Genomic DNA, 27,179 nt, shown 5'->3' on the forward strand with positions numbered 1-27,179 from the left:
TATTAATAAGTCTTGCATAAGAGTTAACTCATAAAGCAATAAATCAAAGTAAAGGCATTGAAGCAACACAAAGGAAGATTAAGTTTCAGCGGTTGCTTTCAACTTGTAACATGTATATCTCACGGATAATTGTCAACATAGAGTAATATAACAAGTACAATATGCAAATATGTAGGAATCAATGCATAGTTCACACAAGTGTTTGCTTTTTGAGGTGGAGAGAGATAGGTGAACTGACTCAACATAAAAGTAAAAAGAATGGTCCTTCAAAGAGGAAAGCATCGATTGCTATATTTGTGCTAGAGCTTTTATTTTGAAAACATGAAACAATTTTGTCAACGGTAGTAATAAAGCATATGAGTTATGAAAATTATATCTTACAAGTTGCAAGTCTCATGCATAGTATACTAATAGTGCCCGCACCTTGTCCTAATTAGCTTTGACTACCGGATCTTTGCAATGCACATGTTTTAACCAAGTGTCACAATGGGGTACCTCCATGCCGCCTGTACAAAGGTCTAAGGAGAAAGCTCGCATTTTGGATTTCTCGCTTTTGATTATTCTCAACTTAGACATCCATACCGGGACAACATGGACAACGGATAATGGACTCCTCTTTAATGCATAAGCATGTGGCAACAATTATTATTCTCATATGAGATTGAGGATATGTGTCCAAAACCGAAACTTCCACCATGATTCATGGCTTTAGTTAGCGGCCCAATGTTATTCTCTAACAATATGCATGCTCCAACCATAAAGGTGGTAGATCTCTCTTACTTCGGACAAGACGGACATGCATAGCAACTCACATGATATTCAACAAAGAATAGTTGATGGCGTCCCCGGAAGCATGGTTATCGCACAACAAGCAACTTAATAAGAGATAAAGTGCATAAGTACATATTCAATACCACAATAGTTTTTAAGCTATTTGTCCCATGAGCTATATATTGCAAAGGTGAATGATGGAATTTTAAAGGTAGCACTCAAGCAATTTACTTTGGAATGGCGGATAAATACCATGTAGTAGGTAGGTATGGTGGACACAAATGGCATAGTGGTTGGCTCAAGGATTTTGGATGCATGAGAAGTATTCCCTCTCGATACAAGGTTTAGGCTAGCAAGGTTATTTGAAACAAACACAAGGATGAACGGTGCAGCAAAACTCACATAAAAGACATATTGTAATACATTATAAGACTCCACACCGTCTTCCTTGTTGTTCAAAACTCAATACTAGATGTTATCTAGACTCTAGAGAAACCAAATATGCAAACCAAATTAGCAAGTTCTAAGTATTTCTTCATTAATGGGTGCAAAGTATATGATGCAAGAGCTTAAACATGAGCACAACAATTGCCAAGTATCAAATTATCCAAGACATTTTAGAGTTACTACATGTAGCATTTTCCAATTCCAACCATATAACAATTTAACGAAGAAGAAACTTCGCCATGAATACTATGAGTAGAGCCTAAGGACATATTTGTCCATATGCTACAGCGGAGCGTGTCTCTCTCCCATAAAGTGAATGCTAGGATCCATTTTATTCAAACAAAACAAAAAACAAAAACAAACCGACGCTCCAAGCAAAGTACATAAGATGTGACGGAATAAAAATATAGTTTCAGGGGAGGAACCTGATAATGTTGTCGATGAAGAAGGGGATGCCTTGGGCATCCCCAAGCTTAGACGCTTGAGTCTTTTTATAATATGCAGGGGTGAACCACCGGGGCATCCCCAAGCTTAGAGCTTTCACTCTCCTTGATCATATTGTATCATACTCCTCTCTTGATCATTGAAAACTTCCTCCACACCAAACTCGAAACAACTCATTAGAGGGTTAGTGCATAATAAAAATTCACATGTTCAGAGGTGACACAATCATTCTTAACACTTCTGGACATTTCATAAAGCTACTGGACATTAATGGATCAAAGAAATTCATCCAACATAGCAAAAGAGGCAATGCAAAATAAAAGGCAGAATCTGTCAAAACAGAACAGTCCGTAAATATGGATTTTATTAGGCCACCAGACTTGCTCAAATGAAAATGCTCAAATTGAATGAAAGTTGCGTACATATCTGAGGATCATGCACGTAAATTGGCTTAAGTTTCTGAGCTACGTACAGGGAGGTAGACCCAGATTCGTGACAGCAAACAAATCTGGAACTGCGCAGTAATCCAAATCTAGTACTTACTTTACTATCAAAGACTTTACTTGGCACAACAAAACTCAAAACTAAGATAAGGAGAGGTTGCTACAGTAGTAAACAACTTCCAAGACTCAAATATAAAACAAAAATACTGTAGTAAAAACATGGGTTGTCTCCCATAAGCGCTTTTCTTTAACGCCTTTCAGCTAGGCGCAGAAAGTGTAACTCAAGTAACATCGAGAGACGAAGCATCAACATCATAATTTGTTCTAATAATAGAATCATAAGGTAACTTCATTCTCTTTCTAGGGAAGTGTTCCATACCTTTCTTGAGAGGAAATTGATATTTAATACTACCTTCCTTCATATCAATAGTAGCACCAACGGTTCGAAGAAAAGGTCTTCCCAATATAATGGGGCAAGATGCATTGCATTCAATATCCAAGACAACAAAATCAACGGGGACAAGGTTATTGTTAACCATAATATGAACATTATCAACCTTCCCCAAAGGTTTCTTTTTAGCATTATCAGCGAGATTAACATCCAAATAACAATTTTTCAATGGTGGCAAGTCAAGCATATCATAGACTTTTTTAGTCATAACAGAAATACTTGCACCAAGATCACATAAAGCATTACAATCAAAATCTTTGACTCTCATTTTAATGATGGGCTCCCAGCCATCCTCTAGCTTTCTAGGAATAGAAGTTTCAAGTTTTAGTTTTTCTTCTCTAGCTTTTATGAGAGCATTTGTAATATGTTTTGTGAAAGCCAAGTTTACAGCGCTAGCATTGGGACTTTCAAGTTTTTGCAAGAACTTTATAACTTCAGAGATGTGGCAATCATCAAAATCTAAATCATTACAATCTAAAGCAATGGGATTATCATCCCCAAGGTTGGAAAAAATTTCAGCAGCTTTATCACAAGCGAGTTTCAGCAGTTTTAGCGGTTTCGGGTAATTTTGCGCTTTGCACTAGGAGTAGAAGCATTGCCAACACCAATTATTTTACCATTGATAGTAGGAGGTGCAGCAACATGTGAATTATTAGCATTGCTAGTGGTGGTAATAGTCCAAACTTTAGCTACATTTTCCTTTTTAGCTAGTTTTTCATTTTCTTCTCTATCCCACCTAGCACGCAGTTCAGCCATTAATCTTATATTCTCATTAATTCTAACTTGGATGGCATTTGCTGTAGTAACAATTTTATTTTCAATATCCCTATTAGGCATAACTTTCGATTTCAAAAGATCAACATCAGAGGCAAGACTATCAACTCTAGAAACAAGAATATCAATTGTATTGAGCTTTTCCTCAACAGATTTGTTAAAGGCAGTTTATGTACTAATAAATTCTTTAAGCATGGCCTCAAGTCCAGGGGGTGTATTCCTATTATTGTTGTAAGAATTCCCATAAGAATTAGCATAACCGTTACCATTATTATAAGGATATGGCCTATAGTTATTACTAGAATTGTTCCGATAAGCATTGTTGTTGAAATTATTATTTTTAATGAAGTTTACATCAACATGTTCTTCTTGGGCAACCAATGAAGCTAATGGAACATTATTAGGATCAACATTAGTCCTATCATTCGCAAGCATAGACATAATAGCATCAACCTTATCATTCAAGGAAGAGGATTCTTCAACAGAATTTACCTTCTTACCTTGTGGAACTCTTTCCGTGTGCCATTCAGAGTAATTAACCATCATATTATCAAGAAGCTTTGTTGCTTCACCAAGAGTGATGGACATAAAGGTACCTCCAGCAGCTGAATCCAATAAATTCCGCGAAGAAAAATTTAGTCCTGCATAAAAGGTTTGGATGATCATCCAAGTAGTCAGTCCATGGGTTGGGCAATTTTTAACCAGAGATTTCATTCTTTCCCAAGATTGAGCAACATTTTCATTATCCAATTGTTTAAAATTCATTATGCTACTTCTCAAAGATATAATTTTAGCAGGGGGATAATATCTACCAATAAAAGCATCCTTGCATTTAGTCCAGGAATCTTAGGCAGAGATAGCAACCAATCTTTAGCTCTTCCTCTTAATGAGAAAGGGAACAATTTTAATTTTATAATGTCACCATCTACATCTTTATATTTTTGCATTTCACATAGTTCAACAAAATTATTGAGATGGGCAGCAGCATCATCGGAACTAACACCTGAAAATTGCTCTCTCATGACAAGATTAAGTAAAGCGGGTTTAATTTCAAAGAATTCTGCTGTAGTAGCGAGGTGGAGCAATAGGTGTGCATAAGAAATCATTATTATTTGTGCTAGTGAAGTCACACAACTTAGTATTTTCAGGGTTGGCCATTTTAGCAGTAGTAAATAAAGCAAACTAGATAAAGTAAATGCAAGTAAACTAATTTTTTTGTGTTTTTGATATAGAGTGCAAGACAAGAAATAAAGTAAAACTAGCAACTAATTTTTTTGTGTTTTGATATAATGCAGCAAACAAAGTAGTAAATAAAATAAAGCAAGACAAAAACAAAGTAAAGAGATTGGGAAGTGGAGACTCCCCTTGCAGCGTGTCTTGATCTCCCCGGCAACGGCGCCGTAAATTTGCTTGATGCGTGTAGTTGACACGTCCGTTGGGAACCCCAAGAGGAAGGTGTGATGCGCACGGCGGCAAGTTTCCCTCGATAAGAAACCAAGGTTTAATCGAACCGGTAGGAGTCAAGAAGCACGTTGAAGGTTGATGGCGGCGGGATGTAGTGCGGCGCAACACCGGAGATTCGGCGCCAACGTGGAACCTGCACAACACAACCAAAGTACTTTGCCCCAACGAAACAGTGAGGTTGTCAATCTCACCGAGCTTGCTGTAACAAAGGGTTAACCGTATTGTGTGGAAGATGATTGTTTGCGAGAGAAAACGAGTAAAACAAGTATTGCAGCAAATTTGTATTTCGAGTATTAAAAGAATGGACCGGGGTCCACAGTTCACTAGAGGTGTCTCTCCCATAAGATAAAAGCATGTTGGGTGAACAAATTACAGTCGGGCAATTGACAAATAGAGAGGGCATAACAATGCACATACATGTCATGATAAGTATAGTGAGATTTAAATGGGCATTACGACAAAGTACATAGACCGCCATCCAACTGCATCTATGCCTAAAAAGTCCACCTTCAGGTTATCGTCCGAACCCCTTCCAGTATTAAGTTGCAAAGCAACGGACAATTGCATTAAGTATGGTGCGTAATGTAATCAACAACTACATCCTCGGACATAGCGCCAATGTTTTATCCCTAGTGGCAACAGACACAGCACAACCTTAGAACTTTCCGTCACTTGTCCCGGTGTCAATGCGGGCATGAACCCACTATCGAGCATAAATACTCCCTCTTGGAGTTAAGAGCAAAAACTTGGCCAGAGCCTCTACTAGTAACGGAGAGCATGCAAGATCATAAACAACACATATGTAATAACTTGATAATTAACATAACATGGTATTCTCTATCCATCGGATCCCGACAAACACAACATAGAGTATTACAGATAGATGATCTTGATCATGTTAGGCAGCTCACAAGATCCAACAATGAAGCACAATGAGGAGAAGACAACCATCTAGCTACTGCTATGGACCATAGTCCAGGGGTGAACTACTCACTCATCACTCCGGAGGCGACCATGGCGGCGTAGAGTCCTCCGGGAGATGAATCCCCTCTCCGGCAGGGTGCCGGAGGAGATCTCCAGAATCCCCCGAGATGGGATCGGCGGCGGCGGCGTCTCCGTAAGGTTTTCCGTATCGTGGTTTTTCGCCTCAGGGGTTTCGCGACGGAGGCTTTAAGTAGGCGGAAGGGCAGAGTCGGGGGGCTAACGAGGGGCCCACACCACAGGGCGGCGCGAGCCCCCCCTTGGCCGCGCCGCCATGTGGTTTGGCCACCTCGTGGCCCCACTTCGTATGCTCTTCGGTCTTCTGGAAGGTTCGTGGCGAAATAGGCCCTCGGGTCTTTGTTTCGTCCAATTCCGAGAATATTTCGTTACTAGGATTTCGAAACCAAAAACAGCGAGAACAACGAAGCGGCACTTCGGCATCTTGTTAATAGGTTAGTTCCAGAAAATGCACGAATATGACATAAAGTGTGCATAAAACATGTAGGTATCATCAATAATATGGCATAGAACATAAGAAATTATCGATACGTCGGAGACGTATCAAACTCGAGAAAGACTCCAGGGGCGCCGCCACCATCGCGAAACTCCAATTCGGGGGACAGAAGTCTCTGTCCCGGCACCCTGCCGGGACGGGGAAGTGCCCCGGAAGCCATCTCCATCAACGCCATCGCCTCCATCATGCTCCGTGAGTAGTTCCCCCATGGACTACGGGTTCTAGCCGTAGCTAGTTGGTATTCTCTCCCCTATGTACTTCAATACAATGATCTCATGAGCTGCCTTACATGATTGAGATTCATCCGATGTAATCGGTGTTGTGTTTGTCGGGATCCGATGGATTGTTACGTTATGATTGTCTATCTACAAAGTTTATGAAGTTATTGTTGCTGCAATCTTGTTATGCTTAATGCTTGTCACTAGGGCCCGACTGGCATGATCTTAGATTTGAGCTCTATACTTATTGCTTAGATTATATCTACAAGTTGTATGCACATGTCGCTGTCCGGAACCAATGGCCCCGAAGTGACAGAAATCGGGACAACCGGAGGGGATGGTAGTGATGTGAGGATCACATGTTTTCACGGAGTGTTAATGCTTTGCTCCGGTACTCTATTAAAAGGAGTACCTTAATATCCGATAGTTTCCCTAGAGGCCCGGCTGCCACCAGCTGGTAGGACAAAAGATGTTGTGCAAGTTTCTCCTTGCGAGCACGTACGACTATTATTGGAAAACATGCCTACATGATTAATGATCTTGATATTCTGTCTTAATGCTATTTCAATCCTATCAATTGCTCGACTGTAATTTGTTCACCCAACACTTGTTATTGGAGAGTTTCCACTAGTGTAGATAGCTGGGAACCCCGGTCCATCTTTCATCATTATATACTCGTTCTACATGTCATCGGAAGTAGTATCAAGACTATTTTCTGGTACCATTGCTCCTGTGTTACTATTACTGCTGCTGTGTTACTGTTACTATTGCTCTCATATCACTGCTACTTTCACATCACCCCTGTTGCTAGTGCCTTTCCAGGTGCAGCTGAATTGACAACTCAGTTGTTAAGGCTTATAAGTATTCTTTACCTCCCCTTGTGTCGAATCAATAAATTTGGGTTTTACCTCCCTCGAAGACTGTTGCGATCCCCTATACTTGTGGGTTATCAAGACTATTTTCTGGCGCCGTTGCCGGGAGGCATAGCTCTACTCATAAGTTCACCTGGGGAGTACACTCTACATCTCTCTCTGTTTTATTTTATTTTGTTTTGCTTAGTTTACTTTTGTCTAGTTTATTTGTGCTTAGTTTATTTCTGTCTAGTATTATTTTGCTTAGTTTACTTTTGCCTAGTTACTTTTTGTCTTGTTTTATTTTCCTCATATATCTGAAAATCCATAAAAATTTGAAAAATCGAAAAATTAAAAACTGCTGTTATGGGAGAACCAACAACCTACTTGGAGCTTATAGAATGTTATAATAATTATAGAAAATCAAGAGCTGGTGAAGTAATGAGTGCTATGATAGAAAAAGTGAATACAATTGCTAAAATCTTGCTTAAATGCCATGATATAAACTGTTGCTCTCAACAGGATACTAAACATCTTAAATTTCAATGTGGCTTTAGTGAGGAATTTTTAATTAAGAACTATAATCGGACTGTCCCTTCTTCAGACACTGCTGGGATTCAGGAATGAGCTGATTGCCTACAATCGGCAACTGCCCAGAATGTAGACAGAAGAAGAAGGACGCAGCTAACGTGTCCGTGTTCAAACGTCTAGGGCCTCTCCCGCCTCGGAACAAGTACGCTGAGTCCTCTCGGGTGGAAGATCTCGAGGAACTAGAGGACGATGATGAAGAAGAAGAAGATAAGTACCACCGGCCAAGGTGGTGCCCCGATGGACTCAGCCGTTCCCAAAGCGCAGGGTTCAGCGACTACGTGGTTTGGAGGAAGCCGAAAGGTTATACCTGCACACGTTAAGGAAGGCGCGGCCTGATCTGGCCGCGAAAATTCAGCGAACTCTGGACGAAGAAGGACGGCCACAAAAGAAAGAGTGGCGCCCCAGACAAAAGAAAGCCGATGATGAGACATCGGCTGGCACAAACATGGTGTTCATCCTTCCGACGGAGTTTAGTGCTCCAGGATTAGACGAAGCACCCCGTGGCACAACTTGATCTGCGGCCCACGGCCGGTTATCTTTGAGAAGCCACGAGAAAGAAGCTACGAGACATCCGAAGGCCCTGTACTTGCGAGGTTATATCAATGGGCAGCCCGTCAACAAGATGCTTGGTGGACACCGGAGCGGCGATCAACATTATGCCATACTCCATGCTACGTCGGTTGGGACGCTCTAGCTCGGACCCGATCAAGACCAACGTTACACCGAGCGATTTCAACGGCCAAGCATCGACGCACAAGGTGTTACGAACGTGGATCTGACCGTAGGAAGGAAAACCATCCCTACGACGTTCTTTATTGTCGATAGCAAGAGCACCTATGTTGTCCTGCTAGGGAGAGATTGGATCCACGCCAACTGTTGCATTCCATCCACGATGCACCAATGCTTAATACAGTGGGATGGAGATGAAGTAGAGGTCGTCCACGCAGATGACTCAGCCGAGATTTCAACGGCTGGCATGAACGTTTGGGAGACGACAGGCCAAGAGCCACTCTCAGGCATCAATTTGGACGACTGCGAGCGCATCGACGTGACGAAGGGCGGGGTTAGGCTGGTCTTATCCACCGGCCTGACCGTATAGCAAGAACAAATCTATGGACGAACGTGGCGAGGCCGATCCTAGTGATCGGCCCCAAAGAAATATGGACGAACATTGCAAAACCTTCATTGAGCGATTCAATCAACATGGAGGCCGATTCCAGCAATCGGCCAAAATTATCCTCACCATACGTTACTGCTCGTGTTCAACGTCGATCTAACGGGCAATGGGTTTACGTCGGCTGATGAGCTGGAAGAAGTCAACATTGGTCCTAACGGAGCCGACGTTCAAATACGGTGCCTTGGCTAACTACAGAGCCGATATCCGCGAGTTACACGGCAGATTCGGCTCGGGGGCACCTAATCGGATGAACATGTGCGATACATGTGCAGTGAAATATTGGGGGCCGATAGAAAAATCGGCCAGTAAAAAAAATTCTCATGATGTACAGCCGATGCACAGACATCGACTTTAGAGCTAAGAAACAAAGCCGATGCACAGCCATCGACTCTAGTACAAATTACAGGATCTACCAGCTGCGTGTTCAAGGCGCGGATTTCGGCCAAATCGGTCTTCAGTTCAGCTTTGAGGCCTTCTGCTTCCTCGAGGGAGTGAACAATGAGAGCTTCCTCAGCTTCAATGAGCTGATTTTGTTGCCCGAACCTTCTCTCCGAGGACCTCCAACCCTTTGCGCACGGTCGCCAGTTCAGCAGTGCTGTCAGAGGTGTCAGTTTTGGCGTACAAGGCAGCCTTTTGCTCGTCAAGCCGTGGGCATCTTGTCTGCAATATCGGCTTTCGACGGAAGAAGAGGTGATCGGCTCTGGTGTTTCTGCTATCGGTTTGGCCAAGTTGGCCACCTTCTCAACTGCACTCGTAGAAGTTGCTAAGGCCAGAGTGGCTGACCTTTTCTTGGAGGCCGATGGTGGCAAGTCCGGGCTGGCTCGCGTGGTGGTTTTCTCAGATTTGCTCGAGCTCGGGTCCATTTGTCTGAACTGTGTGTCCTCACCGCTGTTCTCGCCTTGACCGAGGCTCGGGGGCAGCTGACTCTGGTAGATACTCTGTTTTTAGAAGCCGATTGGGGTGTCATCGGCTGGCCCTGCATCATAACCTTCTTCAAAGGTGGTGAGTTCTTGCAGAAGAGGATCACTGGAGCTGGTGGGAGGAATTCAAAGGGGGATCCGTCATCATTGACAGGCTTGGGGCCATCTTGTTGCTGCAAAGAAACAGAGCAGGGTTATAAAGCATCACTGGAAACTATCGCGAGGAGATTTGCGAGCAAGTGGCACCAGTTCTGCAGAAGTATCAGCTTCAGCGTCAAGTTGTTTCAGCAACGGTCCTAGGGCTCTGCTGAAGGCATGGGTCTTCCACATTATCCACCAGATCTCAAAATCATCAGTCGAAGAGATGAAGGATAGATTGTGAGGGACCGATGCGTTGCCATCGGCTCATTGAGCATTGACCAAGTTGACAGTCGTTCCTTAGTCGAAGAGATGAAGGATAGATTGTGAGGGACCGATGCATTCCCATCGGCTCATTGAGCATTGGCTAAGTTGACAATCGGCAAAGTCAGTATGAGGGGAATCGGCTAAATTAGCATAAAGGAAATCGGCAAAATCAAATTGGAGGAAATTCTTCATTGATAAACGGGATTTCTTACATAAAGAGCTGATTGCTCTCAAAAGGAAGTACCAGGGGATACATTGCCCCATCTACTACTATTGATCCTATGCTAAGGGTCCTATCTATGGGCCGTCGCTGCCCTCGTCGTCGCCGTCGTCGCCGCTGTCGGCGCTACTCCCGGAGGGCTCGTCGTCGCTGCTGCCGCGGCCGCCGGCAGGGCCCTCGTTGTCCTCGTCTTCCTCGTCGGCGTCGTCGTCGGCCGAGGTTCCCCGGCCGAGGGCGAAGCGCTTGGCCGGCGGTTCATCGGAGGAGGTGTCGTCCTCCTCCTCCTCCTCGAAGGAGGTGAAGTCGTCCCAGGAGAAGCGATCGTCATCGCTCTCCTCCTCCGTTTCCCCGTCGGCAAGGAAGCGGAGGTCACTTTCCCCGTCGGTCGAGGACTTGTCGTCCTCAGATCAGACGGAGAAGTCGTGACTGGACTCGTCCCCGTCTTCTATGGCGCGGAGAATGTTGGCCTCGTGGGCCTCCTCCGGGTCCCACTCCGGCGTCGGCTCGCGGGAGGGGGAGGACTGGGTGGAAAGACCCGACGAGGCAGAGGAGGAAGAAGACATGGTGGCAGAGGAGGGCTTTTGGAGTGCTAATGCGAAGGGGATGAAGAAGTGAACTTCAGGATGCGGTTAAAATAAAGGGATATAGTGGAGATTCAATGCCACGAGCGGTTTCAGAGGAAGTGGTGCCCAAAGAAAAAAAAAATTTGCCAGGTCACGCGGAGAAGTGGAGGAGGCAAGGCATCATGATGAAGGATACTGCGACGGTTACTGCTCTGCCACGACATGACCCGACGAAGAAAAAGCGAGTGATTTTGGAATTGTCATTTCCAAAACCAGGGGGCATGTGTTATCACCAGAATTTGACCGGATCAGAGGTGGGCCGCGATTAAAGATGGTCTTGAAGAATATACATGGAAGGAATACATGAATCGGCCTTGTATACAAAGTTTGGGCTAGTTTGCCCGTGTATCTGTAAATATAGTAGGATACGTGTCGGTTAGATAGAATTTGGCTCGTGCACGGTTGGGATACGGACTATAAATATGTATTTAGGGTTACTGAAATAAACAACAATCACGTTCACCACAAACCAATCTAGGTGCATCGCCAACTCCCTTGTCTCGAGGGTTTCTTCCGGGTAAGCATCATGCTGCCTAGATCGCAAGGCAGTACACGTTTATTCGCTGCTCATGCGTTGCTCGTGCTGAAGCCTTGTTGATGGCGAGCAACGTGGTTATCATAGATGTGTTAGGGTTAGCATTGTTTCATCGTATCATATGCTTTCGTCCGTGCAACCCTTAGACGTCTAGCCGCCCTTACACCTATCTTAGGTGTAAGGGCGGCACCCCGCTTGATCATTATTTAGTAGATCCGATCCGTTATGATTGCTCCTTGTTCTTCAAGGATTAGCTTAATATCTGCATAGTTAGGCCTTACAAACGGGTTGAAGGATCCAGTGGCACGTAGGGTGTAGTTTGCTAGCCATAGACAGGATGTTCCGGGGATCAACTTCATGTTGGTTTTTATGCCTTGTCTAGGGTCGGTTTATGACCACCGTGCGTGGCCGCCAGGCTCAATCACGCGTAGGATGTTCCGATTATGTGGTGAAAACCCTAAATCGTCGTAGGTCGTTTTAGCTTTATTTCGATCAAGCAGGACCACCATATGATCGTACACCTCGTACGAATCATGGGTGAATCGGCTCTTTGAGCCGATTCACAGGACAACCTGAGAGCCGATCGAGGCTCGTATTTAATGTTTACGTGTATGCCATGCAGGAAACTAAGCGAGGCACATCCATCACCTTCCTGACCAGGTATAGGTCAGGTGGCACGCCCTGCACCAGCATCGGACGTGCGTGCCGAGTCTTTGCGGGCCGTCGCTCGAGGGACCAGGGCCAGCCGCAGTCCTGGGAGCCTCCCGGCTCTACTGTGTTGCCCGTCGCTGCTCGCCGGTGGGTTTCTGACCGCAACACACATACATTATTGAAACGCCTTGCATCCATTTGTAAGCAATATTAAACAAGGCCAACGAATTGAAACACTAGAAGGGTTTGATTTGTGAACTTGTGAAACACAATCCTACAGGCCATGTATGATTGAAATATTTGTGAAACGGTAGCTTAATTGCGGAAATGAAACAACCAGATTATTTAAGCCATGGAGGATTTGTGAAACACAATCAAGTAGGACATGCATCATTGACCCCCCCCCCCATTTGTAAGTAATGTGAAACATGGATGACGAACTGAAACACTTGTAGGATTCCATGGTCACTTTGTGAAAACAGAATTATATAGCCCATGCTTTATTGAAATACCGTCCATACATTTGGAAGTAATGTGAAACATGCCCGAAGAACTAAAACACTTGTAGGATTTCATGGTCAACTTGTGAGACACAACCCTATATATAGCCCATGCATTATTGAAACTCTCCTAGTAGTGCTTGTATAGTTCCAATTTACGGTAAGTTTTATCAAGGTTTCACATGGTTTTCACATTTCACTGGATTGAAAGGTCAAGTGAAACTAGTTAAACGAGAAATCCAATAATTTCATAAATGTTCCATTAGTTTCATGCATATTTTACCGCAAATGTACTAGTAATTCATCACAAAATACAATTTCCTGATGGTCTCACGCATGATTCGTATTTGTTTCGCATGAGTTCTATTGGTTTCGCATAAATTTCATAAGGTTTCTAAAAATACCATTAGTTTCACATAATTTGCATTGGTTTCACGCATATTTCAAAGAAGTTTCGAGAAAATCCATCATTTTCCCAATTCTTTCACACTTCAATTATACCAAGATTCAAAACTTCACTGACTTCAAAATTGTTCTGGTTAATACTCACAAATATTTTAATGAAGTACCAAACGTATGGTTCCCTTGGTATTTCACAAGGCTATGGGACTCCATGTAATTTCAATGAAATTTGACAACCCATTTTCTTTTCACTATAAATTCCTAACCAATTCATATATTCACAAATCAAGCATATGCTTCCCGGAGGATATTCATGATCCATGATCCAACTGGAACATGCAACGAAACATCACACCTAAATGTTAAATAACTGGAACCTGATACTGAACGAACAAATCACATCACAGTGTATGAATAGTCAAAGTTGTGTAAACCGGAGTCTCCAGCATACATCTATAGTAGTGCATCAAAAGGATCTACGTCCATGCATCATGAATTCAAGATTCAGCATTCAGCTACAGTACAAAAGTTTCATGCCGAAGGAAACTCCCAAAAGGAAACAATACAGAGCCCCTCCCGACGTCGGTAAAAACAGGTTTTCGTACCCCTGCGTCGAACGCACGCACACCACGTCCTACAAAATCCATAACCACCACGCCGCCACCGAACAGAGCCCCTCGCGACGCCCGGCCATGGAGATGGAGATCGCGGAGGCCGGCAGGGGCGAGGTCGCCTTCGCAATGCGCGCCCTGCACCACCTCGCGCGCCTCGACGCCGGCGCCAGTAACCTCGCGATCTCCCCGCTCTCCATCCACGCAGCGACGGTGCTCCTCGGCGCGGGCGCCCGCGGCGCCACGCTCGACGAGATCGTTGCCTTCCTTGGACCCGGTGGAGGCCGCTCTCACGCGCTGCTCGCGTCGCACGTCGCGCTCCGCGTGCTCGCCGACAGCGACGACACCGGCGATGCGGGGCCGAAGGTGCGTTTCGCCAACAGCGTCTGGGTGGACGTCCAGGCGGCCCGCCTCAAGGACGACTACGCTCGCGTCGTCGCCGAGCACTACCGCGCCCAAGCGCGCACGGTGCACTTCAAGACGATGGTGAGCCTCGCCGTGACGGCTGGACTGGTCTAGTTACCTTTCTCCCTGCATGCGTCTCCGATTTCTCATGGTAGATTTGTTGATTGATTTTTTCCTTTTCAGCCGGAGCAAACGAGGGGCGTGATCAACCAGTGGTTCTCGGCGGCGACGGCGGGCCTGATCAAGGACTTCCTGCCGCCCGGCTCCGTCAGCGCTAACACGCGGTGCATCCTCGCGAACGCGCTCTACTTCAAGGGCGTCTGGGAGAGAAAGTTCGACGCCCAGCACACGCAGCCAAGAACCTTCCACCTGCCCGACTACACGGAAGTCCTCGTGCCCTTCATGTCGAGCCGCGAGAGCCAGTACATCGATTGCTGCACCGACTGGAAGGTCCTCAAACTCCGCTACGCGTGCGGCCGCGGCGGCGCTCGCGCTCGGCAGTTCGCCATGTACGTCTACCTGCCGAACCAGCGGCACGGCCTGCACAGCATGCTGCAGCAGCTGGCCTCCAACCCGGAGCTGCTCTCCAAGGATCTCCGGCGCGCCGTCCCCGTGGGCGACTTCAGGGTGCCCAAGTTCACCATATCGTACAAGACGGAGGCCACGGGGCTGCTGCGGAGCCTCGGGCTGCGCCTGCCGTTTGACGAGGGAGCCGCCGACTTGTCTGAGATGCTGGAGTCGACCAAGACGGCGGACGAGAGGTTCTTCGTGTCCAACGTGTATCACCAGTCCTTGGTGGAAGTAAATGAAGAAGGGACCGTGGCGGCCGCGGCGACCATGTTCGGTTGTCTAGCTGGTTCTTCTCCGTCTATGTTTAGTACGCCGGTCCCGGTAGTAGACTTCGTCGCCGACCATCCCTTCATGTACTTGATCAAGGAGGAGCGCAGCGGCGTCGTGGTTTTCGCCGGCCAAGTAGTTAATCCTTCGCTCTAAATTTTCGTGCTCGCTCATGGCTCGTCTGAAGGCAAATCCAGTAGTTTTCCTACAATCCTACTTGTAGCCCTATATGTATTCTGCAATTCTTGGGTACACATCATACATACTTGTCTTCGTCTCTTTGTAATATGTTTGAACGATTTGGGGATCCGTATTTATATAGTACTACATATAGTTGAACTGAACCTTACCATGGCAGTTAGGGGTCTGATACCATCATATCAGCGGGCACAGATGAATCACACACCGATCTGCAATTTCAAATGAAATCTATACATTCTCTCCCTAAACCATCCACTCACCGCTAACGACTAACCAAATATTCTGGGTTCTGCGATACTGTGGCGGGAATAAACACCAAAGAAACATGCATCAAACAAATCTCACAAAAGAGAGCAATGATGCCTATCTCTTGAGTTACGACAATAGTTCCCCGAACCAGGTCGCAACAACATCACAAAGCAGCATTGGAGTGAAGCTGTAACATGGCTTGTGTTTTTGTGGAAAAGGGGTGAACTGTGTCAGGATTGTAGTACGAAGGGGCAGTGGGGATCTTGGCGCACCATCACAACGAAAGAGCTCCATAATCTCAATGCCTCACAAGCCCACAAAAGTTCGATAAGACATAACACACACTCACACAATGAATTGTCATCTTTTATTTTCTTCCTAGCAATTTTCCGCCTACTCTTATATAGATTGCACGAACAAGTGTGGAGCATCTACAAACTACCAGTGCACTTGAGTACGTACACCTACCAACTGTCATCCATGCCAACAATTTGAGTAGATAGAATTAAATGTAGACAAAAAGCCATCCAAATTACATACAAAGATTTTATAACCGATGCATGGAAGATTTCATAACCACTGCATCAATTAAATGTTCATCGACATCGCCGACCACATAACTAATGATCGAGGTAGTAGCTTTTTCATTTCTTTTCCTCTCAATAACATACACCCCAATAATAAAACTCCATGTCACCAATTCCTTAGCTCAAATATAGAAGAAAAGCTAAAGTAGAAGTCCTAAAATGATTGTACCATATCCCAGTAAGTTGACTATGTGATGTTACTAATAATCGCATGTCACGTGAGAAAACACTGACAAGAACAAATAGGATTAACATGCACACCAAACACAACGTAAGTAATAGTATCCCTTCTTCTAGAACTAGTAAGTTTGCACGTGCAACGCACGTCTACACAATATGCGTTCATCACACATGACAATCTCGATCTGAAACAGTGGCTCATGCCTATCCATTTTTTTGATTTTCATGTGTGTTTTTAAGGCGGCTGTCTTTGGCCGCATCGGTTGAGGTTTGAATTATGTGAAGACTAATCGTCATGTGGATGCTTGCGAACGTATGTTTGCGCCCCATCTTCCAACAACCGATGATCCATATAAAGGATTCTATCGGGCAGGTCGTTTAGGGCAAGCAGTTGAGGGGAGGGCCAAAAGGCGTTAAGTCTAAAAAAAAGATTCTAGTTTGTAGATTATCGATAAAGAAATTAACAGGCCGTTTGCTCGATGATGCTCTAAATAAGATGATGCTCTAAATAAGAAGGTTACATGTATGCCACTCCATTGTAACATGCAACAATCTTTATGAATGGCTAGAAAAAGGCGGTTCGTATTCAAATCATGATATACGCCAATATAGGTTTGATTTGTGATTTTCCAGTAAATGGCATCATTGTAATTTCTTGCATCGTAGCAAATAAAATCTTAGATATATATAAAGGATATCTTGAAGTTATGACCAACTGTTTCATATAGAAATGCATATCCATGTATCAACCGTTGATGTTAATCATTAAATTATCCTTTTATGAATTACCACAACATGCATGATGCACACATCCATTTTATGACTGCCAGTTACTTTCCAAGAACTCAGATAACTATGTTCACAATGAACAAACAAAATATCTGAACGCAAACAGTGCTATCTAGAATCTGCAAATATATATCTCATATATTTACTCGCATATCATTCACATACAGTTTTTTAACTGACCTATCAAAATTATTTACAGTAATTGATCACATGTTTTTAATGCTTCCGAGAAACACATGATAAGCCTATATGGACAATTCTTATTCAAATTGGTCACACAAGACATGATTGGTCTTGCGCTGGTTTGAACACTTGCTTATGTAATGCTTCTGAGTAAAATAATTGTGCACTGATTTGAGTACAAACTTTGGAGAACAGAGGGTGGCATACTCGAACATTTGTTACCATATCCATTAAGCTAAACAAGAGGTCAAAAGTGGCATAAAAACATAAAAAAAATTACTGTCATTTCACTATCACTTTGTTTATGTATCTTGTGTAAATTATTACCACTATCCTGTGTTTGCAAGAGATAAGATTCATGGTAAATGAACATATAAAATCTCAGGGCATCGAAAAACAAACAACTTCCTGGACTAAGCGTTGAAACATAAGAGAACAAACCTACAACAATTAATCATGCACAGTAGATGATATCAGTAAGCACTTTTCAAACCTCAATGGCACATATAAAATCAGGTGAGATACTTTGTGTTCACTGCATATCCCATACTATCAAAGTTGAAGTTGAAGTGACTAACTGAAATAGAGAAATAAGGCATAACTATATTATATAAAAACCTTAGACCTGAATTTATGCTTCAAACAGAATGATACTGTAAGTCCCAAACCTGAATCAATATATACATAATCAAGCCTCAAATTATGCACATGGAACAGTGAGTACAAGAGATATGTCAACAGTAGCACCGGTTTTCTCCTCACTCTCCTTATGTGTCTTGCGTACATGTCTGCCGCCACACGTCTACTACGCTCCCCTCATCTCGTCTACTCTCCACTACAATGCACGAAAGCTAAAAAGGACATGAAGATGTGTCCAAATAAACAAAATCAGTTGGTGAGATCGTTAGTCTAAGAAATGCAGTAGTAATCGAGAAAGTTATCCAAAGGGGGTGCTATTTCTCTGTTGGTACTCTTCCACGTAATCTAAGAGCCAACTTTTCTTCAACATCCGTTACTGTCTTCATGCATAAAAAGCTGGTAGAATATATTAAGGAAATAATGATTTAAAATGTTAGTCAAAACCGAATGGCAACAACAAAGCTCTCCAATCCGCTAATAGTGGAGGTTGGGCGGATTTTAATTTCTCAGGTGGTGCACATGGAAAAGGAACTGAAAACAAAAACACATGACATAATTGCCTATAACATGTAGGTGTAATCCAAGCTTATCCTTGTCATTCGCAATTCCCTGATAATGTGAAATTTCTTAGGATATTCTACCTAGTCAGTTGACAATAGAAACCAGACTGCAAATTCTGATTTTAAAAGGAACAATCGCAGATTAACCATACAATATATACATTCACCGAGACTTAAATCTGTAGTTGGATCACACTTGTCATGGGAAACATAATGCCTCAGTGTATAAAAGAACAATCTACCAATCTCTGAAATGAGCATTACTAAATGAAAATCTCTAGATATCAGTTGCATGGAGTCTTTATCTGTTGAACCAGTGATAACTCTGCAGTGTTAAGGTAACCACTAACATCGTCTATCTCATATCATCAACTTGCATAATCTGAGTTTATCATTTACAAAAATAAATATCATCAGACTTGTACCAAAGATAGCATCAGAGACTAAGAAATTTCATACAACCGTGCTTGCCATCTCCGACTCAAAGGTACACATTCATACTCTTCGATACCTGCCCGCTTTGTAGGACCGCAACAGCCACCTCCAGCACTCATTCTTGCATGCCCCGTAGAGGCGTAGACAACCTAGCGTATTGAGAGTTTGAGACAAAAAAAAAGGAAATTATTGTGAGGAAAATGTAAGGATTACTCCATTGTGAGGTCTGGGAGGATGTTCTCATGACTACCCGTCATAGAGGCTGACGTGCGCAAAGAACACAGACCTGACAGTAAAATAAACCTCTGTCAGCTACCTCCTTCCTTCTAGATTACACTAAAAAATAAACAAGAGGTACAAGAAATCATGTTACAGCGAGATAGTGTTGAAACAAATTTAATATTTAAACTATTCAGCTTTGTGCTGTTGTTTTTTTAGAAGGTTGGGTTAGCCCGCTGATATGAAGTCAGCGATGTACAATTTAGCTCGAGGTCACTGCAGTCTTCCAAACAGTACTACAAACAGAAACATGATTGAAAGACACAGGAGCTTTTCATGGAAGCATATCAAGCTGCAACTTTTCATGGTCAAACAGTACTAAGAAATTACCAGTTCAAAAGTTCGAATGGGTGAAGAAAAGGGAATGAGTTGAGAAGCATATCAGGTTGCAGAGTTTCATTGAAGCACACGCCTAGACTAATCTTTTGTGGAATAATCTTAGCGGTACGTCCTACAATAGCTCCACTGGCTCAAGATTACAAAATAAATAGGGACACAAGCACATTAGGGGATGGAGGAACACGTACCCATAATCAAAATCAACCCACTCCAGAGCTCCTCCCTACCATGGGCGATGAACCCCTCTATCGAGTATCAACTCCCTCACAGACGTAGCCTTGGAGCAGAGAAAAATTGGACTGTGAAGGTGATACACCACCACTTCTTCTCAGTCGTCACTGCTAGCCAATCAATCACATCTACTTCCCAATTCTACCATGTTTAGTCTCCAACGAACATAAGAGCATGTCTAACAGGCCCCGTATAACCCGCCCACCCCGTAAAATTCCGGCGACATACGGGGCAGGCGCGGTTCGGGCCGTCTAGCAGGCCCCGTATACGGGCCGCCCCGTTTCGGCGGAATACGGGGCCCAGGAAAACGGCCCCTTCGCCCCGTACATATAGTGGGCGCAGGTGCGAGTGAGGGGTTAACCCCTCACTCGCAACCCTAGCTCCGCCGCGCGCCGCCGCCTCCTCCTGCTGCTCCGGCGAGCAATTAGCCGCTCCCCCGCCACGCATTCCACCCCAAAGCTAGGATGGACTCCCGCCGCCGCAGTAGGGCCTCGCCGGCGAGCGGATCGAAGCGATCCCGCTCGCCGGACACCGTCGAGGAAGCGTGGCGGCTGAAGTGCAAGCTTTCCGCCGCCGGCAGCCGTCGCGCGGCCTGCAAGTACGCCGGCGCGCTGTACGTGCCGGAACCGCTCCGCGAGTTCGCCGCGGGAGGGCGGTGGTACAAGCAGGACCCGCCGCTCAAGCCGATGAGCGGCGAGGCGTTCGAGAAATGGCGCGCGCGGTGGCAGCGCGACCGCGCGGCGTTGGCGGAATGGAGGGCGACCATCGGCAGCAGCGGCAGCGGCGGAGGAAGCGGAGGCGGCGAGGAGGAAGCGGCGGCGGCGGAAGAGGAGGAAGAGGAGGCGGCCTACCGCCGTGCGGTCGCCTTGTCCGAGGCGGATGCCGCCGAGAAAGCGGCGGCGGAGGCAGAGGAGGAGGCGGCGGCCATCGCCGCCGTCCAGGAGTTCGAGGCGCGGCGGGCGCGCGGCGCGCGGGAGGAGGCGGCGAGGATCGCCTTCATCCCCTACGTCATCCCGGACGACTAGAGGTAGGTTGATGCTTAGTTAGATGTAGTATGATCCGTAGTATGATCAAAATGTATGTATGATCCCTAGTATGATCAATGAAGATGAACTTCCCGGGGTTTTAATTTTTGAAAATACGGGGCGAAATACGGGGTCTGCTAGACGGCATGGCTCGAAATGGAGCAGTTTTTCGATACAGGGCGAAATAAGAGACTTATACGGGGCAGCGAAATACGGGGCCTGTTAGACATGCTCTAAGGATGGTCTGCAATTTTTATTTATTTCTTCAGACATTTCATCAAACAAGTTGTGTGCATAAGCCTGGAACAAAAGGAGGAAAATGTTTGCATCTCAACTCCGGTTGCTGCAGCACAAGGAGAAAGAGAAAAGCAAGCGAGAGGAGGAAGCCAGGAAGGAACTCACATATCTGGTCGTTGAACATGAGTGCCTTGTGCAGCGTCAGGATATACTGGTCTAGAAACCTGGCGCTGGCGAGAAATTTAGACAGAATCGACCAATCTGCTGCTCACCCGTGAGGCACATCCGGCGCGAGTTCGTCCCCCAGTCCTCCCTCCCAGAGGTGGCTGGTTGCGGCACAAGTAAGTCTCCGCCTCCGCGGAGGAGGCACATGCGGCGGCGCGGAGGAGGCCTGTGGGCAGGTGAGAATGAAGGTGGTCGGGACTTGGGAGGCGGCGGATGCGGATAGGACGCAGCAGCGGGATTCTTCTTCGACCTTGGAAACTCGCCGTGAAAGAGGCGATTTAGCGGAACTGTTTCCGCGTTGTTTTAGGATGCGGATGAAGTGGGACGGAATTCGTGGGCGGGGAGAATAGATCCTTCTCCGCCGTGTGATATGAGTGGATCGAGGGTCGAGATTCAATTTTCCAACAGCACTTCGTGCCTTTATAAGTAGTAGATAGATATAAAAGAAATCGTCTTCGGATGAAGTCACGGATCCTCATAAGGAAAGATGTAGAAATCCTCATTCTAGGATCCGAGTAACCTTTCTGAGTTCTGACAGCATGGAAATTGTGTGAACCATGAGGGCTCATTCGAACTCATGACCCCAGTCATAAAGTGTGTTTTCAAAAAACAAATGCCACATTTAGCGCCACTGTTGGGCCAACACAAAGTACTATATTGATGATTTGAATTGTTGTAGCGACTTCGAGATAAGAATTCACACACGGGTAATTTTCTGGTTTTTTCTCAGATGTGCCTACTTCTTGCCCAAGCAGTGGCCGTGCCTGCCTTCTTTGCCTTGCCCCCGAATGGGCCTCCGTCTGCGTTTTGCTGGGCTGGGCTGGCTGCATGCACTTTGGAGGACAAACAACACGATGATTTTCAAAGTTTAAGAACCTATCACGATGCAGGGAAACGTATTAACCCTATTTGAATTCAGTTTATGAATTCTGGTTGCCTCACCACTCCTCTTATAACATACCATGGACTCTTCTTGTGGTATCCTAAAATGAGATGAAAGTTTGTGCTGATTTTGCTTGTCAGGTTGTCTGATTTTTAAATCATGGTCAACGAGGGAAAGGATGATTTATTCTATCGGGGAGCTTCTTGCTACAAGGGACTTCCTCCCTGTTGTACCTTGTCGTCGTGGCACGGCAAAGTTCAGCACATCATTGCGTGCGTCCACCGTGTGGCATGCCTTTGCAAGCCAGTGAGCTTCTTCCTACAAGGGACTTCCTCGTTGTTGTACCTAGTCGGCACTGGTCGTGGCACGACAAAGTTGTGCACATCATTGCTCGCATCCACCGTGAGGCACCCTTAAAGCTGCGTGCAAGGGAACGTGTGTATTATTTGGAGTAACATGGTGGTGATGATTGGATAATGACAACAAATTCGAGATCCACTATGATTTTTACCTTTGTTTGTTACCTCACTAGGGGTAAAGTGAATGCATGTGTAGGTGGTCTTGTTTGGTCAAGGTAGCACACTTGATACTCAAACATCATTTAAAAGTAGCTAAGGTTATTCTTTGTTTATTCTTAATTCTAAATTGAGTTGAGTTTTCCATTTTTAGTGGAATATAAGTGAAGTTTGTTGCATCATCTTTATATTAGGACATGACGCCCATCTGAATGTTAATCAAGCACATAATTAAATTTCATCAATATTATATCTTCTTTGAATTGATTTATGTCCATTGCACCTTATGAGAGAGTACACAAGTGAACCCATGCACCCAGGTCAACTTTTTATTATAAGATACCAATTTTCAATATGTTTATTGACTTTTTTATTTTTCTACATTAATTAAATCGGAAATATCAAAATACTTTTACTATTAACAAACACAAACAAAAACCTAAAAAGATCTTTACTCTATTGTTTTTACTTTGTTACCTAGTTATAGATTGTTTAATTTTATTTATTTGTTGTTTTAATTTAGTTTTATTAATATAAAACCTTGTGGTTGACAACCACATGTTGGTGTTGGGATACAAGGCAATTATTTTGTTTTGCGGGCCTCTAGAAGAGGAGAAAGGAGTAGTGAACGTCCAGTCCAATTCCCTGAGAGTCGATTAAAACTCTTGAGTCACCCTTGTGGGGTAAATAATATTACTACAACACTCTGCACTTAGAGTTCTAATTTGGTAACAGAGTTGTTGCCATCAAAAATATTTTTTAGCGTCGTTGCCACGGAATTGGAGAGTAACATGACACAACTGAACTTCATCAAGTTTTGGAGCGCACCTCAACTTCCATTGCAACTTCAAAACATTTTCTTTCACCATTGCACTTCCACGAGAACTAGTAGAGCATTCTCTAGCACCGTCTCCATAAAACTTGTACAAACACCTAAGCTTGGTGAGGTTGTACTATTATGAGCTTTCCTTCTACTATGGATTTGCAAAGCAATTTTCATTGTCTTGTTTTGTTTTCTTTATTTGTGCTTTTGTTTTTTCCTTTTAGTTTTTATTTTACTTTTTCATTATATACAACAACACATAAAAATACGGTATCGTTGTACAATGGATCGTCACGATACATTCAGCTTCCTACTCATCCGAAAACGACGGCGGAATACGGTATCGCCGTGCAATGGATCGTCGGCGAAGTAGTCAGCCTAGAGCATGCAGTAGCCTTCCATCATCTGCCTTCGCTTGTTCTTGTGGCGCCCTGGCGCGGAGCCACTAATGACCGGTGTGTCCTCCTCGGCGATCATGGCCAAGAGGGAGACGCAGCGGCATCCCTGGTGGCAGCCGCGACAGCGAGCTCCTCGTCCATGAGCGCAACCATGACGTCCGAGTCGTCCGAGTCCATCGCCTTGGCAAATAGCCGAACACCTCGCGTGAAAGGTGGGAACGCGGTGGAGATGGAGGTAGCAGTGGTGGCGGGAGCAGGTGAACGGCGACGGTGGGAAGGGCCAGCGAGATGGCGAGGGTTTGCGGCGGATTGTATACGGCGGTGGAGTGGGTTTCTACCGGCGGCAATGGACCGTCGTGGCGTGGGGTGGTTGCGGTGGCGACAGTGGTCGGGAGGCGAAAGGAGGAAAATGCTTGTGTTTTTTTTTTTTTTTTTTGCTCTAGTCGCCGATAGAGGTGGCCTGCGGCGTTTTCTCACCACGCCGGCTAGCCCGCTGTAGATTGGGTTTGGCCTGGAAGAGCCGGATGAAAAGTTAGACCGCGGTAGCGGAAAAAAAAATAGAGGTCGTAGCTGGGCGCCTTTTTTCACACCAATGCCCGCAAATTAGCTATGGAGAATTTGGGAGAGGGTGAGTGGAGATGCTCTCAGCACGGCCAAAAGAGAACCAAAATCGAAACAGAATCTGAAACCTACTACGAGTACTACATGAACACAACACGGCGCCACTCCTGCGTCGAACGCACGCACCCCATCTCCCCTAGAAAATCCATAGCCTCCAGGCCGCGACGGACACAACCAGCGAAAACCCGCCGCCCACGAAACAGAGCCCCTCGCGACGCCCGGCCATGGAGACGGAGATCGCGGAGGCCGGCAGTGATGAGGTCGCATTCGCGATGCGCGCCCTGCACCACCTCATGCGCGCCGACGCGTGCAGGCCCGGCGCGGGCGCCAGCAACCTCGCCATCTCCCCGCTCTCCATCCACGCGGCGCTGGTGCTACTCGGCGCGGGGGCGCGCGGCGCCACGCTCGACGAGATCGTCGCCGTCCTCGGCCCCGCCGGAGGCCACGCCCACGCGCTGCTCGCGTCACGCGTCGCCCTGCGCGTGCTCGCCGACGCCGACGGCGAGAACGGCGGGCCGAAGCTGCGGTTCGCCAACGGCGTCTGGGTGGACGACGCGGCGGCCCGCCTCAAGGCCGACTACACCGGCGTCGTCGCCGAGCATTACCGCGCCCAAGCTCGCCAGGCCTCCTTCTCGACAATGGTGAGCATATTACCACGCCGGCCATACCGGTCTAATTACTTGCATCACTGCATCTGCGATTTCTCACATCAGATTAATTTGCTGACCCATCTTTTCCTTCCCAGCCCGACGTGTCGAGGAACTCGATCAACCAGTGGTTCGAGGCGGCGACGGCGGGGCTAATCAAGGACTTCCTCCCCAGCGGCTCCGTCAGCGCCGCCACGCGCTGCATCCTCGCGAACGCGCTCTACTTCAAGGGCGTCTGGGACACCAAGTTCGACGCCCAGCTCACGCAGCCAGGAACCTTCCACCTGCCGGCCAACAGGGAAGTCCTTGTGCCCTTCATGTCGAGCCGACTGAGCCAGTACATCGCCTGCTGCCCCGACTGGAAGGTCCTCAAGCTCCTCTACGCGTGCGGCGGCATTGACGAGAGCCGCCGGCGGCAGTTCGCCATGTACATCTACCTCCCGAACCAGCGGAACGGCCTGCAGAGCATGGTGCAGAAGCTGGCCGCCAGCCCGGACCTGCTCAACCAGGTCTCCATGGATATCTGGGCCAACAAGGTCCCCGTGGGCGACTTCAGGGTGCCCAAGTTCACCATATCCTACAAGGCGGAGGCGACGGGGCTGCTGCAGGGCCTCGGCCTGCGCCTGCCGTTCGACCACCAAGCCGCCGACTTCTCGGAGATGCTGGAGTCGACGGACACGGCGGACCATCGGGGGTTCGTCGTCTCCAATGTGTATCACCAGTCCTTCGTTGAAGTAAATGAACAAGGGACCGAGGCGGCCGCGGCGACCATGTTCGGTTGTTACGGTGCCGGTTGTTCGTCTGTGGTTAGGACGCCGGTCCCAGTAGTAGACTTCGTCGCCGACCACCCCTTCATGTACTTGATCAAGGAGGAGCTCACCGGCGTCGTGGTTTTCGCCGGCCAAGTCGTCAATCCATCGCTCTAAATTTTGATGCAGGCTCATGACTCGTATGAAGGTCAATCCAGTCGCTACTGTAGCCATTCCTATACATGTGTTTTGCAATTTATGGGTAAAACATGTCTTTGTCTTTGTTATATGCTTGAAGGATTTGGTATAGTTGTTATAAAAACGACAAGCAAATAACAAAGAACGATAAAGGTAAACGCAGCAGAGACACAAAATTTAACGTGGAAAACCCCTTCCAACACAGAAGGGGAAAAACCACCGGCCGATGTATCGAGCCGATTTAATGTGGAAAACCCCTTCCAACACAGAAAGGCCAGCAAAACTTTACTATATCAGGAAGTATTTACAAACGCCGTGAGTTATCTTATAATTTGATCAAGCCTAGCCAGCGGCTTACAAGATTATATATATAGGTGGAGGCAATGATCCGTACCGCGGGGGCTGTCTTCGCAGGCGTCCCTGCAGGGCACGACGTATGAGCTAACGGGCCTCGCTCCGCTCGTCAGAAATTAGCCTCCCTTTAGCATACGAAATTGAATCGGGCACTACATAGTGAATTGAACCTTACCATGATAGTTAGGTGTGTGATACCACAAGTATGCAATTTTCAAGAAAAAACTAATATTCTCTCCATAACACATCCACTGACTACTAAGACCATGTACTATGTAGTGCAAAAGCGAACCATGAAGACCATTGAATCGGTTCAACACATAGTGGAGCATCGGTTCAAAAGTACTGACAAGAAAAGCGAACCAAATTGTTGGTTCGGTTCCTCTCTGACACAAATGCAGTGGTGGTGAGCTAAACGCATGGCACAAGCACAATACAAGCTTCAGATGACCTGCATTTGTGATTAAGTACTGTTAAAAGCTCTGGTGTAGGTCCCAGCAATGTCAGTGATAGCGATGCTATACATAGCAGCCAACATGCACCGATGCCAAACTCTTTTCTATTTGAACCGAACACACATTGTACATGATCTAAGGC

General features: G+C 45.9%; 2 protein-coding genes across 2 annotated transcripts; both read left to right on the forward strand.

Moving 5' to 3' along the window:
• The first annotated feature begins 14,080 nt into the window (after window positions 1–14,080).
• Window positions 14,081–15,391, forward strand: LOC124662392 (serpin-Z1-like). The gene is made up of 2 exons (XM_047200233.1): window positions 14,081–14,479; window positions 14,582–15,391. Exons 1-2 carry the CDS (start codon window positions 14,081–14,083, stop codon window positions 15,389–15,391), a joined length of 1,209 nt encoding a protein of 402 aa, XP_047056189.1.
• A 9,467-nt stretch (window positions 15,392–24,858) lies between these two features.
• On the forward strand, window positions 24,859–26,252 carry LOC124662393 (serpin-Z1-like). Its single transcript, XM_047200234.1, has 2 exons — window positions 24,859–25,275; window positions 25,380–26,252. Exons 1-2 carry the CDS (start codon window positions 24,859–24,861, stop codon window positions 26,205–26,207), a joined length of 1,245 nt encoding a protein of 414 aa, XP_047056190.1. The 3' UTR covers window positions 26,208–26,252.
• The last annotated feature ends 927 nt before the right edge of the window (window positions 26,253–27,179 follow it).

This window comes from Lolium rigidum, chromosome 6, assembly GCF_022539505.1.
Source record: "Lolium rigidum isolate FL_2022 chromosome 6, APGP_CSIRO_Lrig_0.1, whole genome shotgun sequence".
Taxonomy (NCBI): domain Eukaryota; kingdom Viridiplantae; phylum Streptophyta; class Magnoliopsida; order Poales; family Poaceae; genus Lolium; species Lolium rigidum.

Bases quoted from the DNA above. Each gene is read 5' to 3' on its own strand.
- LOC124662392 (XM_047200233.1), top strand. From the start codon at position 14,081: ATGGAGATCGCGGAGGCCGGCAGGGGCGAGGTCGCCTTCGCAATGCGC. The intron at 14,480-14,581 runs GTGAGCCTCGCC...TTTCCTTTTCAG, and splicing joins CGGTGCACTTCAAGACGATG to CCGGAGCAAACGAGGGGCGT.
- LOC124662393 (XM_047200234.1), top strand. From the start codon at position 24,859: ATGGAGACGGAGATCGCGGAGGCCGGCAGTGATGAGGTCGCATTCGCG. The intron at 25,276-25,379 runs GTGAGCATATTA...TTTCCTTCCCAG, and splicing joins AGGCCTCCTTCTCGACAATG to CCCGACGTGTCGAGGAACTC.